The sequence below is a fragment of the Macaca fascicularis genome, chromosome 12 (genome assembly GCF_037993035.2).
Source record: "Macaca fascicularis isolate 582-1 chromosome 12, T2T-MFA8v1.1".
Classification (NCBI taxonomy): Eukaryota; Metazoa; Chordata; class Mammalia; order Primates; family Cercopithecidae; genus Macaca; species Macaca fascicularis.
Window position 1 is genome coordinate 21149078 of NC_088386.1, and position 18001 is coordinate 21167078.

At 38.5% G+C, this 18001-nt stretch overlaps 1 protein-coding gene and 1 pseudogene across 37 annotated transcripts in view; one reads left to right on the forward strand and one right to left on the reverse strand.

Annotated features, from left to right (window-relative positions):
• ZRANB3 (zinc finger RANBP2-type containing 3) overlaps positions 1-18001 on the reverse strand; it is a 321730-nt gene that overhangs the window by 120919 nt on the left and 182810 nt on the right. For all 37 annotated transcript variants that reach the window (XR_012421088.1, XR_006691008.3, XR_012421091.1 and 34 more), the window contains one exon: positions 285-456. Coding sequence is in view for 31 of the 37 variants with exons in the window: in XM_045366986.3 (XP_045222921.2) it covers positions 285-456 (172 nt within the window). In the remaining 6 variants the exon portion in view is untranslated. The remainder of the gene's footprint in view (positions 1-284; positions 457-18001) is intronic.
• Positions 13995-14491, forward strand: LOC123567889 (large ribosomal subunit protein bL33m pseudogene; annotated as a pseudogene).

Consider the following 18001-nt stretch of genomic DNA (forward strand, 5'->3'; position numbering starts at 1 on the left):
ATTCTTAATACTACATCTCTGTTGCAATTGAAGTTCTTTTTTCAGCAAAAATACTTTTTTTCTTAAACCACTAGGTTACCTTGTCTTTTTATGTATCTGATGAATAAAATTGAATTCTTCCTGCTTTCTTGCTGAAATACAAAACCAATTTATAGGCTCTATTAATTAAACCTATTTTAAGAAAGCAAACCTTTCCTTCTGTGAAATATGAAATATGTATCATCTTTAATAGTATAATTCAAAATTATTTAAAGTTAGACTTTCAGTCAAGCAAGGGTTCTCACCTTGGCTGCTGCTGATGGAAGATCAAATGGAATACGCTGTCTGACTTTAGGGGGTAGCTGGGTTAAAACTTCAGTCTTTAATCTTCTAATCATTATGTCACTTAATAGCTGGTGAAGTTCATTAAGATTTGATGCCCCTCTACAATCCCACTGAGGTCTTTTACCAAAATATCTGTTAAAATGAAGACAAAACATGTAGCAAAATTGAATGCTGGAGTTAAGAAAACAATTTATCCAATGTGTTCTTCCTTTTAATAAGGAGCCATGACACTGTTTTCATTGTTATTTCTGAATGAACATTAGTTTCAAAAAGCTCAGCCTGAAAAACAGTAATGAGTAAGATTTGACACTACTCTAAACTAGAGAAGATGTTAGTGTCTAAGCATACTGTTTACACTGAGTTAATACAAGGCTGTGATGAACTGATGACTCTGAATTGCACTAGGTCACTGTTTGTAAATGGGGGTGTCATTGGCATTTTGGGTGGGCTCACACATGGTGGTGTTTTAGCAGATCTATCCATAAAGTAGGCATGAACTGCCAGTGCATCAGCCAGTCATTATAATAACCAAAACCACCCAGAACATTTTCTGTGCCCTCTAGGAGGAGATATGATCTCCAATAGAGCTGTTAAAGCATAGCAGATGGATTACACGGTGGTCTCTTCTTCCTTTGAAATACTTCTTCCTTTCCAACCCTTTGCTGCATTGACAGCAAAGGGATAAAATAAAAGAACACAAAAACTACTATGAAAGACAGAATGAGAGAGGAGACATCAGAGAATAAGTGATTCGAAGAAATATTTAGAAGGCATAATGCAGACAGACAAGTGGTAACTAACTTGGCAAAAGAAAGGAAGTGATAACTTAAACTGCTTGCAAAAGACAAGTTACTCTCTAGACTTTTGAGAAAATCAGAAGCTCGAAGTGCCAAGTACTGTGAACAAATGTTAAGAGAAGGGTTGAAATCTAGTGGATCAATTGAACTTACACGTTACGACAATTGATCCAATAACACATCCCTATCAATGTGACAACCAAAATACCACCCCATAAAATTTCCAATCATCTCTTAGGGGTCCATACTACCCACTATTGAAAACAGCTGTTAGAGAATAATTAACAAATAAAAAATTCCTGTTAGGTTGGATTATGATTACTAATATTAATAATTTAAGTAACTATCCATTTTACTGGATAAAAAATACTGGGTGCATTTTAGCATAAATAGGTGTCAATTTGAGAAATGTGAAACTCATTTTTATTTATTAGCTTTTAAAAAAATAAATATTAAACATAAACAATACACACAATATTAAAAAAGATATACTTGTAGCTGGGAGCGGTGGCTCACGCCTATAATCCCAGCAGTTTGGGAGGCTGAGGCGGGCAGATCACAAGGTCAAGAGATCGAGAGCATCCTGGCCAACACAGTGAAACCCTGTCTCTACTAAAAATACAAAATTTAGCCAGGCGTGGTGGTGTGCGCCTGTAGTCCCAGCTACTCAGGAGGCTGAGGCAGAAGAATTGCTTGAACCCGGGAAGCAGCGGTTGCAGTGAGCCGAGATCGCGCCACTGCACTCTAGCCTGGCAACAGAGCGAGACTCCATCTCAAAAAAAGAAAAAAAAAAAGATATACTTGCATGTAGAGTCAATTACATAACTATAGTGAATGAATGGAAACTACTGTATGATAAAATTATACACATACCACTTAGTTGTCATCAAAAAGAAATTTACTTGTTTAAAAAATCTAAGTGCTGTCACTATATAAAAATTTTAATGGATTTACTTATAATTGTTATAAATTAAATTGCTGAAACTTGTTCATTAAAATATTTTGACTTCCTTTAATGTATTGTGTCCCCATATTTATATTAAAAATTCACACACTAATAAAAATGGGAAAATACTTGCCAACACCTATTCTGCACCTATTTTTCCATTCATACACTTAGGTATATTTTGATCACATGGTTACAAAAAAAAATCTAACATTCAGAACTATCAATATTGGGAAGAAGTTGGTAGGTGGTGTTTTTTGTTTTGTTTTGTTGAAAATGCAGTGTTTGCCATTAAAACAGATTCTTAAGCACACTCTCCACTTACATGAGACATTGTACAGGTGTACAGTATGCTAGCTGGAGGTCTTTTGGTATGACTGCTACATGCTGGCAAAGACAACATACAAGTGTCTTCAAACAGGCTAACCACATAGCCACACTTGCCTCCTGCAGAGTACCAATAGTTGTACTCCCAAAATGCAAATCTGTTTTGAAGTCTGAGCAATCTATTTTCAGGGTGTCATAATGCCAGGACCCAGTCTGTAACAATGAGGTTTCCTTACTGCTGCAGGAGAGGGTACACTATTGAGATAAGTTTTTGCTAGTTGCCTCCTGGGTCTTATGCCACTGGTTGATCCTAAGCCATATGCCTAGTATGAACCATGGTTTAGAGGAATTATTTCTTGTTACCCACTCTCCCCACCCACATCTCTTTCATCTACAGCTTGGAGTGGTGGCATTTGTTCTAAAGACTGGTAACACCACCATATTTCCCAAAACCCCAGCCTCATGTTTGGGGTGCAAAGGGGAAGTAAGAGGGATTAGAGAGGACTAGAAGAGGTGCCACCTGTAAACCCCTAGTCTCTTTAAATTTGCTGAATTTGAAGAATTTGCCCAACATCTCATGGATAGTAATAGTGGTGCTGAGATTTGAAGTTGGGCAGTCTGACTCCAAAGTCTTGCTTTACTAAAAGCCAACTTTTACCTAATAATATAAAAATTATATTAAATATATTTCTTGGGATTATTTTCCTATGCTATTTACACACTATTTTGTGTGTGTGTGTGTGTGTGTGTGTGTGTGTGTGTGTGTGTGTGTGCTGGGGGCAGCTACACAAAAAGCAGGAGATTCTGGGACTAGGTAACATTCCTAACTTTAGGTTCTGGCCTTTATTTTTCTTAATTCTCAATTCCTACATGTATAAAATGGGAAGATCCACTGTTTGGGGGACGGTTGAATAAAATGTGGGGCATGCCAACTATGGACTATTAAGCAACTATTCCTAAGAATCATTTAGATCTTTATGTAAGGGGTAAGATGAATGTCGAAGATAATGTGTTAAATTAAAAATGGAAGTCTCAGAGTAATATGTTTGGTATGAAGGATTATGTAGGTGTGTAGATGTGTGTATATATGTATGTCTGTATAATAATGGAAGCAGTTCCAGAAGAATACACATCAAGATATGATACACTGCATACCTTCGGGGTCATAGTGGTAGAGACTGAAAAGGTTACATGAAAACTGGGGTCTTGTAACCTCATTTTGTTTTCACTTTGTCTATCTGAAAGTTTACAATAAGCAAATAATGCTTTTGTAATTAAAATTCAATGAAGTAAAAAGAACCTTAAAAAAAATACCTTCAATAGCTCCCACTTCATAGCATTGGTCTCCAAAGTGTGGGGATGGGTAGACTCCAGAGACGTTTGAGTCAACCCACTGAGGGGCAGAAGGAACTTTCTCTATATATTGTATTCTTATCTCAGGTTTCTAAATTAGCTTCTCTTTCATGTAAGTTTTAAAATATACATAATGCTTAGAATAGTAACATGCATATAATTCATGCATTGGCAGTACGCTAAAAAACAATGCTTTAAAATGGGGTGTATACAGAGTTGAGGAGACTGGCAAGTGCCCAGCAGGCATAGGCACAACTTGACTGACAGAATTGGCCAGTAAAGATACAATGAGCCCTTTTTAGAGTTAGACACTTTTGTTACTTATACAGAATCACAAATAAAAAATTAAGTACAAATCTGAGTCTATAATGAAAAAACCACAAATTACACAAAACAAAAAATTTATAAATGCTTACAGATGTTCCTAAATCCAGAAAAATAACACTTTCTAAATTAACCACTTATCACATCTATAATGTTTTTTCAACATTGTTCACTGCTTACGCTTTGAGTGCCTCTTCAGGTGACAATAACTTTGAAATATTTGAGAAATAGGATACTTCAGTCTTTACTCAATCATGGATGATCGAATTTTGTTTACCAATGATAATTTTTTAAAGTTTCTTTCAAGTTCATAATTCACTGTCATACTCTGTGTGTACATATATTTCTAATTATAATCAAATTTGAAAAAAAAAAACCTCTATCAAATTTCTGTCAAATATAGGCTATAAGAATTGAAAGAATTATTTGCAGATTATCCTCTGGCTCTCTAAATTTCAACCTTGCTTCTCCTCCAGTACTCACATGTTCCCAGCATTTGGCACCATAAGACACGTTCGCACTGCAATATGTCCACTTAGCCAGTACCAGGATTATTTCTGGAAGCCATTCCTATACTAGGTTGGCTAGCAATAACCTAACTAAATACATAAATATAGCCCACTAAATCAAAACCAAACATACCCCTAATATAATTTCTTCTTAGCCTGATCCGAACAATGCTTGGTGATAACTCCACAATCACAAAACACAAGGAAAAATATGAGAAGAGGAAGTTGTGCGGAAAAGAGATCTTTTAATATATTAAAAGTGTCTACTTGTATAAATTTGATAGGTACATATGATCCTGTGAAAACTGCCAAAACTCCCTCCTAGGGTCCTGAAATGGCCTAAAAAGTGAGTGATTCTTTTTTTCCCCCCAACAGATGGGCTCTCACTATGTTGCACAGGCTAGAATACAGTGGCCATTCACAGGCACAACCATAGTGCACTGTAGCTTGATCTCCTGGGCCCAAGTGATGATCCTGTTTCAGCCACCAAGTAGCTGGGACTACAGGCACATGCCACCAGGCCCAGCTAAAAGTGAAAGATTCTGAAGATTAGGGTCCATAGTTTTATGGCAAGGAAAGAAAATTATAAAACAAATTTGTAAATGCATTATCAAAGAGGTAAAGTGCATAGAAGAAAGAGAAAAGGTGTAAATGAGTAAGAAAAATATTTTTAAGGACAAAGTATAAGCAGTATGCTTTGGGTGTAGGTTTAAAACAAAAGGATACTTAATTCCTAACAAACTAAAATTAGCAACAACCACCAAAAAATTGTAAATGTCTCTGAAGACATTATGAAACGTGAACCTTCTTTTGAGGTTAGAATAATTATTTTCTCATTCAGTTTTACAAAGTAAGTAAAAATTCATTTATCCTTTTCTAAATTGAAAGAATTAGCATATGCCTTTTAATGTACTTTTGATCATATATAATATAAAAAGAGGCATTTCCCAGTAGAATTTAACATTAGCTTACAATGATGAAACAGGAAGTTTACGGCCAGAACATGTATGCTTATTTGTGTTCATGAACACACACACATACACATGCAGAGTTAACTTTTGACTTTGGAAATCACCCTCTGATTTTTTAAAGTTAGGTTCTCTTGTGCCTCTTGTAGCAATCCTTTCCTCTCTCTCGTCCCTGGCTCCTGGCAACCATTAATTCGTTTTTTGCCCTAGTAGTTCTGCACATTCCAGAATGTTATATAATATAAATAGAATTATACAGTAAGTAGCCTTTTAAATCTTATTTCTTTCACTTAGCATATTGCATTTGAAAGTTATATATGTTATTGGGTATATTAATAGTTTGTTGCTTTTTATTGTTAAGTAATACAGTCCATTGTATGGCTATATCACAATTTCTGCAATCCCTTTAGTTGAAGGACATTTGGATTATTCCAGTTTTAGGTGATTATAAATAAAGCTACTATAAACAGTTGCATACAGATTTCTGAGTGAACATATGTTTTCATTTATCTTTACTAAATACCGAGCAGTAGGATCAGTAGGATTTCTGATTTGTATGGTCAGTGTATGCCAAAATGTTTCCAAAGTGGTTGAACATTTTGCATTCCCAGCAGCAATGTAAGCAATGTAATTCCCAGCAGAAAGTTCCAGTTGTTCAGTAACCTTGCCATCATTCTCATGCATGTGTACTGGTACCTCACTGTGATTTTAACTTGCATTTCTCTGACGACTAAGGTCTTGGGCATCTTTTCATGTGCTTATTTGACTTTTGTGTATCGCCTTAGGTCAAGTGTCTTTCTAAATCTTTTAACCCTTTTAAAAATTAATTATTTTGTTTTCTTATTACTGAGTTTGGGAATTTTTTTTTGAGACAGAGTCTCACTCTGTCACCCAAACTGGCGGGCAGTGGCACGATCTCAGTTCACTGCAACCTCTGCCTGCCAGGTTCAACCGATTCTCCTGCCTCAGCCTCCTGAGTGGCTAGGACTACAGGCATGTGCCACCATGCCTGGCTAATATTTGTAGTTTTTTTCAGTAGACATGGGGTTTTGTCATGTTGGCCAGGCTGGTCTCGAACTCCTGACCTCAGGTGATCCGCCCACCTTGCCTCCCAAAGTGCTGGGATTACAGGCGTGAGCCACCCTGCCCAGCTGAGAATTTTTAATATATTATTTTAAAAATTCCTTTTGTGTACTTATAAATTTATATATTCCTTTATCAAATATGTAGTTTACAAATTTCTCTCTAAGTTTATGGCTTGTCTATTCACCTCTTAACAGAGTTGGGGAGAGACATTTTAAGTTCTGATGAGGTGAAATTCATCACTTTTGTCTTTTACGGTTCATGAAGTTTGTACCCGTCTAAAAAAATCCTTGCCTAACCCAAAGTCCCAAATATACAATCCATTTATCATTAAATTTTGCATATTGTGTAAGATATAGTTTGGGTTTCTTCTTGTTTTCACATATGGATGTCCAATTGTTCCAAGAGCATGTGTTGAAAAGACTAGCTTTTCTCCAGTGAACTGTCTTGCATATTGTCAAAAATCAACTGATCACATATATGGGTCTATTTCTAGATTCTATACATTGATCACATATATGGGTCTATTTCTAGATTCTATATGTTCCAGTAATTTACATGTGTCTCCTGATTGATGACTGTAAGGAAAAACAGTGTGACTCTTATTCTTTTCTTCTTTTTTGAAGTTCCTTTGCCTATCCTTTGCCTTTGCATATCAATTTTAGATTTAAAATGTCAATTTCTACAAAAATCTTACTCGAGTTTGATTGTTATTGCACAGAATCTACAGAACAATTTGAGGGAAACTGCCATTTAAAAAATATTGAGGTCAGGCACGGTGGCTCATGCCTGTAATCCCAACACTTTGGGAGGTCAAGGTGGGAGAACTGCTGGAGGCCAGGAGCTCGAGACCCGCCTGGGCAACAACATAGGCCCAATCTCTGTAAAAAATGAAAAACAATTAGCCAAGCATGGTGTCGTGCTCCTGTAGTCCTCACTACTTGGGAGGTTGAGACAGGAGGATTGCTTGAGCCCAGGAAGTTGAGGCTACAGTAAGCTATGATTGTGCTACTGCACTTCAGCTTGGGTGACTGAGCAAGATCCTGTCTCTTTTTTTTTTTTCAGACGGAGTCTTGTTCTGTCACCCAGGTTGCAGAAGATCCTGTCTCTTAAAAAAATTTTTTTTTTGGCCAGGCGCAGTGGCTCACACCTGTAATCCCAGCACTTTGGGAGGTTAAGGCAGGTGGATCACCTGAGGTCAGGAGTGTAAGACCAGCCTGGCTAACATGGCAAAACCCTATCTCTACTAAAAATACAAAAATTAGCTGTGAGGGTGGCAGGCACTTGTAATCCCAGCTACTTGGGAGGCTGAGACATAAGAATTGCTTGAACCTGGGAGGCAGAGGTTGCAGTGAGCCAAGATTGTGCCACTGCACTCCAGCCTGGGCAACAAGAGCAAAATTCTGTCTCAAAAAAAAAAAAAAAAAAAAAAAAAGTTTCTTTTGTTTTAGTCTCCTTGTCCACGAACATGGTATACCACTCCATTCATTTCAGGTCTTCTTTTATTTTTTGTTCGTGTTTTGCAGGTCTTGTAAGTTTAACTTTATAAAAAATTATAAACAAATTATCAAACTGTTTTCCAAAATAGTTGTAATATTTTGCTTTCCCACCACATGAGTTTCACAATGAAACAGTTTGACACATGACAGAAATGGGGGAAAATTTAGGACACTCTGTTCTTATATCAAATAATAGTGCCCTGCAAACGTAAGAGAATGTTTAGTTCTGGTTGTATCATCCAAGAAGAGTATTATACACTAGATAAGATTTAGAAAGGGGAGCCAATCTAATTGTTAACACACCAGAGGGAAATAATGGAGTGTGGAAGTTATAGGAGGACACACTGAAAAACTGAAATTACTCAGAGTGAAATGATGATGACAAATTACAAACAGAATTGACAAAGAACAGCCCAGATAAACAGAACACAAACTTGCTCACTAAATACTGAACTATCAAAGTGCTCTGAAAGTAGAATAAAGGTATCATCATGAAAAGAGTAGAATGTAAATTACAAAGTAATTGGAGATGGTCCCATTTGTCAAAGGAGGGACAATTTGATGATCAATAAAGATTATAAATAAAATTGATTTAAAAAAATGAGTTAAAAATAAAAACCCACAAATACTCAGTAAACTAGAATTAGAAAGGGTCTTTCCTCACCTTGATTTTTTCTTTTCTTTTCTTTTTTTTTTTGAGATGGAGTCTTGCTTTGTCACCCAGACTGGAGTGCAGTGGTGTGTTCTCAGTTCACTGCAACCTCTGCCTCCGGGGTCCAAGCAATTCTCCTGTCTCAGCCTCCTGAGCAGCTGAGATTACAGGCATGCACCACCACACCCAGCTAATTTTTATATTTTAAGTAGAGACATGGGTTTTGCCATGTTGGCCAAGCTGGTCTTGAACTCCTGATCTCAGGTGATCCGCCCACCTCGGCCTCCCAAAGTGCTGGGATTATAGGCGTGAGCCACTGCGTCCGGCCCTCAACCTGATTTTTAAAATGTAAGACTTACACACTGAAAGCTACACAACACTGTAGGATTTCTTTTTAAATTAAATAAATGGAAAGAAATTAATTACTGTTCATGAATTTGAAAACTTACTATTATAAAGAAGCCAAACTCCCCAAGTTAATCTACAGATTCAAAGCAATTTCTATCAAAATTCCAGCTGACTTCTTTGCTGAAATTGACAATTTCTGATACAGAAATTTATATAAAAATGCAAGTGAAAGAACAGCCAAAACAACCTTGAAAAAGAACAAAGTTGAAGGACTTAAACTTGCCAACTTTGAAAATAAAGAGCACAGGACGCCATTGTAAGTTGCTGACGGAACAACTTATTACATTGAAAATTAAAAAATGAGAAGGAAAAAATTTATCCTGCCTTTTTTTTTTTTTTTTTTTTTTGAGACGGAGGCTTGCTCTGTCGCCCAGGCTGGAATGCAGTGGCGCGATCTGGGCTCACTGCAAGCTCCGCCTCCCGGGTTCACGCCATTCTCCTGCCTCAGCCTCCCTAGAAGCTGGGACTACAGGTGCCCACCACCACGCCTGGCTAATTTTTTTGTATTTTTAGTAGAGACGGGGTTTCACCGTGTTCGCCAGGACGGTCTTGATCTCCTGACCTCCTGATCCGCCCACCTCGGCCTCCCAGTGCTGGGATTACAGGCATGAGCCACCGCGCCCGGCCCTATCCTGCCTTTCTTAAACAAACTGAACCAGCGAATGTCCAAATAATAAATGATGAGGAGGTTTTCTTTTACAGAGGCATGCCAACTATTTGTTTTTTTTGTTTTTGAGATGGAGTCCTCAGGCTGGAGTGCAGTGGCGTGATCTCCGCTCACTGCAAGCTCCGCCTCCCGGGTTCACGCCATTCTCCTGCCTCAGCCTCCCGAGTAGCTGGGACTATAGGCACCCGCCACCATGCCCAGCTAATTTTGTTTTTGTATTTTTAGTAAAGACGGGGTTTCACCATGTTAGCCAGGATGGTCTCAATCTCCTGACCTCGTGATTCACCCACCTCGGCCTCTAAAAGTGCTGGGATTACAGGCAAGAGCCACAGCACCCGGCCATGAGGCATGCCAACTATCAAATGAAGAAAGTGTGTTAGAATATCACCATTCTGCAATGTCCAATGACTTAATAAATAATGTACTGAACATTGACAGTTGCTAACATAAAAAGAGAGGCTTTAGATATCTCCTAACAGAAGAAAACATCACTACAAAGGAGAATTGTCTCCAAATATTAGAAGTTTCTAGATCTAACTACGAATATGGCAATACAGAGGAAAAAGCAACATGTTAAACAACACCATGAGGATGCAGGCAGCAGAATCTAGATTACAAAAACAATTTAGATTCTTCCACAATGGAAAAATAAATAAATAAGGAAATAAAAGAGAAACCCAAGGCTTCAGTAACATCTATCATTTGCTATATGTGAGCCTTATTTGGGTACTGATCTATACAAACTACAGGGAAAAAACTAAAAAGAACCCCACAAAATAGTAAAATTATATATTCACAAAACAACTGAAAATTTCAACCTTTACTGCATTTTTTGTAACATAAAAAGTGCATTTTATTTATTTTTTTAATTTTTTTTATTTTTTGAGACGGAGTCTCACTGTGTCGCCCAGGCTGGAGTGCAGTGGCCGGATCTCAGCTCACTGCAAGCTCTGCCTCCCGGGTTTTTACGCCATTCTCCTGCCTCAGCCTCCCGAGTAGCTGGGACTACAGGCGCCCGCCACCTCGCCCGGCTAGTTTTTTGTATTTTTTAGTAGAGACGGGGTTTCACCGTGTTAGCCAGGATGGTCTCGAACTCCTGACCTTGTGATCCGCCCGTCTCGGCCTCCCAAAGTGCTGGGATTACAGGCTTGAGCCACCGCGCCCGGCCCAAAAAAAGTGCATTTTAATTATGTAAAATTAAATATCGAGGCCGGGCACGGTGGCTCAAGCCTGTAATCCCAGCACTTTGGGAGGCCGAGACGGGTGGATCACGAGGTCAGGAGATCAAGACTATCCTGGCTAACATGGTGAAACCCCGTCTCTACTAAAAATACAAAAAACTAGCCGGGCGTGGTGGCGGGCGCCTGTAGTCTCAGCTACTTGGGAGGCTGAGGCGGGAGAATGGCGTGAACCCGGGAGGCGGAGCTTGCAGTGAGCCGAGATCACGCCACTGCACTCCAGCCTGGGAGACACAGCGAGACTCCGTCTCAAAAAATAAATAAATAAATAAATAAATAAATAAATATGTTTTATGTGTGTGTGCATGCTTGTGCTTTTCCATAGGTTACTGGGGTACAGGTGGTATTTGGTTACATGAATAAGTTCTTCAGTGGTGATTTGTGAGATTTTGGTGCATCCAACACCCAAGCATTTGCTGCATTTTTAATGCAATCAAGGGATTTAACGCAATTAATTTTAATTTTTAAGGTATAATAATGGTATTATAATTAATTACTTTTTAAATGGGGATTAATATTTATAGTTTTTTTTTTTTTTAATTTTACTTTAAGTTCTAGGATACATGTGCAGAATGTGCAGGTTTGTTACACAGGTAAACGTGTGCCATGGTGGTTTGCTGCACCTATTAACCCATGACTTACATATTAAGCCGTGCATAATTATTTTTAAGAACAGTCCTGGCCGGGCGTGGTGGCTCATGCTTGTAATCCCAGCACTTTGGGAGGCTGAGGCGGGCAGATCATGAGGTCAGGAGATTGAGACTATCCTGGCCAACACGGTGAAACCCCGTCTCTACTAAAAAATACAAAAAACTAGCTGGGCGATGTGGCGGACGCCTGTAGTCCCAGCTACTCGGGAGGCTGAGGCAGGAGAATGGCGTGAACCCGGGAGGCGAAGCTTGCAGTGAGCTGAGATCCAGCCACTGCACTCCAGCCTGGGCGACAGAGTGAGACTCCGTCTCAAAAAAAAAAAAAATAAATAAATAAAATAAAAAGTAAAAATAAAATTAAAAAAAAAAAAAAAAAAAAAAAAAAAAGGCCGGGCGCGGTGGCTCAAGCCTGTAATCCCAGCACTTTGGGAGGCCGAGGCGGGTGGATCACGAGGTCAGGAGATCAAGACTATCCTGGCTAACATGGTGAAACCCCGTCTCTACTAAAAATACAAAAAACTAGCCGGGCGTGGTGGCGGGCGCCTGTAGTCTCAGCTACTTGGGAGGCTGAGGCGGGAGAATGGCGTGAACCCGGGAGGCGGAGCTTGCAGTGAGCCGAGATCACGCCACTGCACTCCAGCCTGGGAGACACAGCGAGACTCCGTCTCAAAAAATAAATAAATAAATAAATAAATAAATATGTTTTATGTGTGTGTGCATGCTTGTGCTTTTCCATAGGTTACTGGGGTACAGGTGGTATTTGGTTACATGAATAAGTTCTTCAGTGGTGATTTGTGAGATTTTGGTGCATCCAACACCCAAGCATTTGCTGCATTTTTAATGCAATCAAGGGATTTAACGCAATTAATTTTAATTTTTAAGGTATAATAATGGTATTATAATTAATTACTTTTTAAATGGGGATTAATATTTATAGTTTTTTTTTTTTTTAATTTTACTTTAAGTTCTAGGATACATGTGCAGAATGTGCAGGTTTGTTACACAGGTAAACGTGTGCCATGGTGGTTTGCTGCACCTATTAACCCATGACTTACATATTAAGCCGTGCATAATTATTTTTAAGAACAGTCCTGGCCGGGCGTGGTGGCTCATGCTTGTAATCCCAGCACTTTGGGAGGCTGAGGCGGGCAGATCATGAGGTCAGGAGATTGAGACTATCCTGGCCAACACGGTCAAACTCCGTCTCTACTAAAATACAAAAAATTAGCCAGGCGTGGTGGTGCACACCTGTAGTCCCAGCTACTCGGGAGGCTGAGGCAGGGGAATCGCTTGAACCCAGGAGGCAGCAGTGGCAGTGAGCAGAGACTGTGCCACTGCACTCCGACGTGGCGACAGAGCAAGACTCCGTCTCAAAAAAGAGAACAGTACTTCCTTACTCTTTAGAGATATATAGTGAAACATTTTATAGAAAAAATACAATCTCTAGGATTTCCTTCAAAATAATATGGGGTAGAGGAGGTACATGGGAGCACAGCAAAAACAAAACTGGTCGTGAGATAATAATTGTTGAAGCTGGGTGATGAGTACATGGGGGGTTCATTATACTACAGGATGTACTTTTCTATATGTTAATTTTTTCCATAATAAAATATTTAAAACATCAGGGAGTAAACTAAGAAATAAAAGTCATGAAATCCAGGAATGTGAGGATCCAACAGAGCAGAATGGCCCAAGGAAATTCAGGGTGACAGCTTTGTGCCATGCCTAAAGAAAAACTGGTTTAGACTGGAGCATAACAGAAGGCTGTGGGAGGAAAATCTCCAGGAAAAAGAAAAAAGATTATTTTATGTGCTTATAAGACATGTTGGAAGTTGACAGATTGGTTGGAGTCTTTCAGTGAAAAAGCAGCAGTAGCTGTATAGAAAACCAAACAGATGGGAAAAAAGTAAATTACAAGGTAAACAAAAAGTTGACCAAGAAAGGAACAGTCAACTGCTTGATTTAGTAGAGAACAATATTAATTTATTTAGTCCATTAATTTAATATACTTAGTCAATAATACAAACACGGCCACTGAATTACCAAATAATTCAAATACTGGAAGGAGAATGGGAGAAAAGGGGTGTTAAAGGGTGTTTACACTCTTGTTCTTTCACTTTTTAGTTACGTGACTTGACAAGTTACTTAACCTTTCCAAACACAGCTTCCTCATTTATAAAATGGACCTACTATCATCTATCTTGTAGAACTGTTGAAGGAATTAAAGATAATACATCTAGAGTGACAGAGACTGTCCAGGGGTGGTCACCATGTTCCTCTCCGTCGTCGTCTTTGCCAAGAGCAAGTCAAAAAACATTTTGGTGAGAATGGTGAGCCAAGCTGGGACAGGTTTCTGCTTCAACACCAAGAGAAACCGACTGAAGGAAAAACTGACTCTTTTGCATTATGATCCAGTTGTGAAACAAAGAGCCCCCTTCGTGGAAGATAAAAAAATACGCTCCCTTTAACTGGTGGATTGAAAGTGACTTTGATTTATAAAGAGAAGACTGAGGGCGGGGATACTGATTCAGAAATCCTGTAGTGTGTAATAAAAGAAGAGGAAATGGCATGGAATCACTGCCTCCTGTGATTTGAAGGCCATTGTGAAGGAAAACAACGCAGTGAAAGAAAGTTCTTCATATTAGGACAGATATCATTGCATCACATTTATTTATCTTTCTGGGTATTTTTATAGCCCTTAATAAAAAATATTAAAATAGCCTAAATAAATAAATAAATAAATAAAGATAATACATCTAAAGCACATGGTATAGTATCTTATATATAAAATATAATCATATAGTCAATAAAAATTATGTATTTTAGTTACTGGTATCAAAAAATGTCCTAAAACAGTATTAAGTGAAAAAGGCATTTTACAGAAAAGTGTGTACAATATGATCCTATTTATATAAAATTGCTTATCTATCAATTCATCCTTCTTTATGTACTTAAGTAGAGAAGCTATCTAGAGGGAAAGTTATGAAAGCACAACAGTTGACTTTTACTTTTTTTTTTTTTAACTAAAACTGATCTTTCTTTATTATACTTTAAGTTCTAGGGTACATGTGCACAACGTGCAGGTTTGTTACATAGGTATACATGTGCCACGTTGGTTTGCTGCACCCATCAACTCATCATTTACATTAGGTATTTCTCCTAATGCTATCTGCACCCCCCAGGCCCCCATCCCTCGACAGGCCCCCATGTGTGATGTTCCCTGCCCTGTGTCCAAGCATTCTCACTGTTCAATTCCCACCTAGGAGTGAGAATATGCAGTGTTTGGTTTTCTGTCCTTGTGATAGTTTGCTGAGAATGATGGTTTCCAGTTTCATCCATGTCCCTGCAAAGGACATGAACTCATCCTTTTTTATGGCTGCATTCCACGGTATATATGTGTCACATTTTCTTAACCCAGTCTATCATTGATGGACATTTGGGTTGGTTCCAAGTCTTTGCTATTGTGAATAGTGCCACAATAAACAATAAACATACATGGGCATGTGTCTTTATAGCAGCATGGTTTATAATCCTTTGGGTATATACCCAGTAATGGGATGGCTGGGTCAAATGGTATTTCTAGTTCTAGATCCTACACTGTCTTCCACAATGGTTGAACTAGTTTATACTCCCAGCAACAGTGTAAAAGTGTTCCTATTTCTCCACATCCTATCCAGCATGTGTTGTTTCCTGACTTTTAATGATCACCATTCTAACTGGTGTGAGATAGTATCTCACAGTGGTTTTGATTTGCATTTCTCTGATGAGCAGTGATGATGAGCATTTTTTCATGTGTCTGTTGGCTGAATAAATGTCCTCTTTTGAGAAGTGTCTGTTCATATCCTTTGCCCATTTTTGGATGAGGTTGATTTTTTCTTATAAATTTGTTTAAGTTCTTTGCAGATTCTGAATATTAGCCCTTTTTCAGATGGGTAGATTGCAAAAATTTTCTCCCACTTTGTAGGGTGCCTATTTACTTTGATGACAGTTTCTTTTGCTGTGCAGAAGCCCTTTAGTTTAATTAGATCCCACTTGTCTATTTTGACTTTTGTTGCCATTGCTTTGGGTGTTTTAGTCATGAGGCCCTTGCCCATGCCTATGTCCTGAATGGTATTGCCTAGGTTTTCTTCTAGGGTTTTTATGGTTTTAGGTCTAACATTTAAGTCTTTAATCCATCTTGAATCATTTTTTGTATAAGGTGTAAGGAAGGGATCCAGTTTCAGCTTTCTACATATGGCTAGCGAGTTTTCTCAGCACCACTTATTAAACAGTTAATCCTTTCCCCATTTCTTGTTTTTCTCAGGTTTGTCAAAGATCAGATGGTTGTAGATGTGTGGTGGTCTTTCTGAGGCCTCTGTTCTGTTCCATTGGTCTATATCTCTGTTTTGGTACCAGTACCATGCTGTTTTGGTTATTGTAGCCCTGTAGTATAGCTTGAAGTCAGATAGCATGATGCCTCCAGCTTTGTTCTTTTGGCTTAGGATTGTCTTGGCAATGCAGGCTCTTTTTTGGTTCCATATGAACTTTAAAGTAGTTTTTTTTCCAATTCTGTGAAGAAAGTCATTGGTAGCTTGATGGGGATGGCACTGAATCACCTTGGGCAGTATGGCCATTTTTACGATATTGATTCTTCCTATCCATGACCATAGAATGTTCTTCCATTTGTTTGTGTCCTCTTTTATTTCATTGAGCAATGGTTTGTAGTTCTCCTTGAAGAGGTCCTTCACATCCCTTGTAAGTTGGATTCCTAGGTATTTTATTCCCTTTGTAACAATGATGAATGGTAGTTCACTCATGATTTGGCTCTCTGTTAATGGTTTATAGGAATGCTTGTCATTTTTGCACATTGATTTTGTATCCTGAGACTTTGCTGAAGTTGCTTATCAGCTGAAGGAATTTTGGGCTGAGACGATGGGGTTTTCTAAATATATAATCATGTCATCTGCAAACAGTGACAATTTGACTTCCTCTTTTCCTAATTGAATACCCTTTATTTCTTTCGCTTGCCTGATTGCCCTGGCCAGAACTTCCAACACTATGTTGAATAGGAGTGGTCAGAGAGTGCATCCTTGTCTTGTGCTGGTTTTCAAAGGGAATGCTTCCAGGTTTAGGCCATTCAGTATGATATTGGCTGTGGTTTATCATAAATAGCTCTTATTATTTTGAGATGCGTTCCATAAATACCTAGTTTACTCAGAGTTTTTGGCATGAAGGGCTGTTGAATTTTGTTGAAGGCCTTTTTTGCATCTATTGAGATAGTCATGTGGCTTTTGTTGTTGGTTCCGTTTATGTGATGGATTATGTTTACTCATTTGCGTATGTTGAACCAGCCTTGCATCCCAGGGATGAAGGTGACTTGATCATGGTGGATAAGCTCTTTCCTGTGCTGCTGGATTTGGTTTGCCCCTATTTTACTGAGGATTTTCGCATCGATGTTCATCAGGGATATTAGTCTAAAATTCTCTTTTTCTGTCGTGTCTCTGCCAGGCTTTGGTATCAGGATGAGGCTGGCCTCATAAAATGAGTTAGGGAGGATTCCCTCTTTTTCTGTTGTTTGGAATAGTTTCAGAAGGAGTGGCACCAGCTCCTCTTTGTACCACTGGTAGAATTTGGCTGTGAATCTGTCTGGTCCTGGACTTTTTTGGGTTGGTAGGCTATTATTGCCTCAATTTCAGAGCCTGTTATTGGTCTATTCAGAGATTCAACTTCTTCATGGTTTAATCTTGGGAGGGTGTATGCGTCCAGGAATTTATCCATTTCTTCTAGATTTTCTAGTTTATTTGCGTAGAGGTGTTTATAGTATTCTCTGATGGAAGTTTGTATTTCTGTGGGATCAGTGGTGATATCCCTTTTATCATTTTTTATTGCATCTATTTGATTCTTCTCTCTTTTCCTCTTTATTAGTCTTGCTAGCAGCCTATCAATTTTGTTGATCTTTTCAAAAAACCAGCTCCTGGATTCACTGATTTTTTTTGAATCACTGATTTTGTTTTTTTTGTGTCTCCATCTCCTTCAGTTCTGCTCTGATCTTAGTTATTTCTTGCCTTCCGCTAGCTTTTGAATTTGTTTGCTCTTGCTTCTCTAGTTCTTTTAACTGTGATGTTAGGGTATCGATTTTAGATCTTTCCTGCTTTCTCTTATGGGCATTTAGTGCTATGAATTTCCCTCTACATACTGCTTTAAATGTGTCCCAGAGATTCTGATATGTTGTGTCTTTGTTCTCATTGGTTTCAAAGAACATCTTTATTTCTGCCTT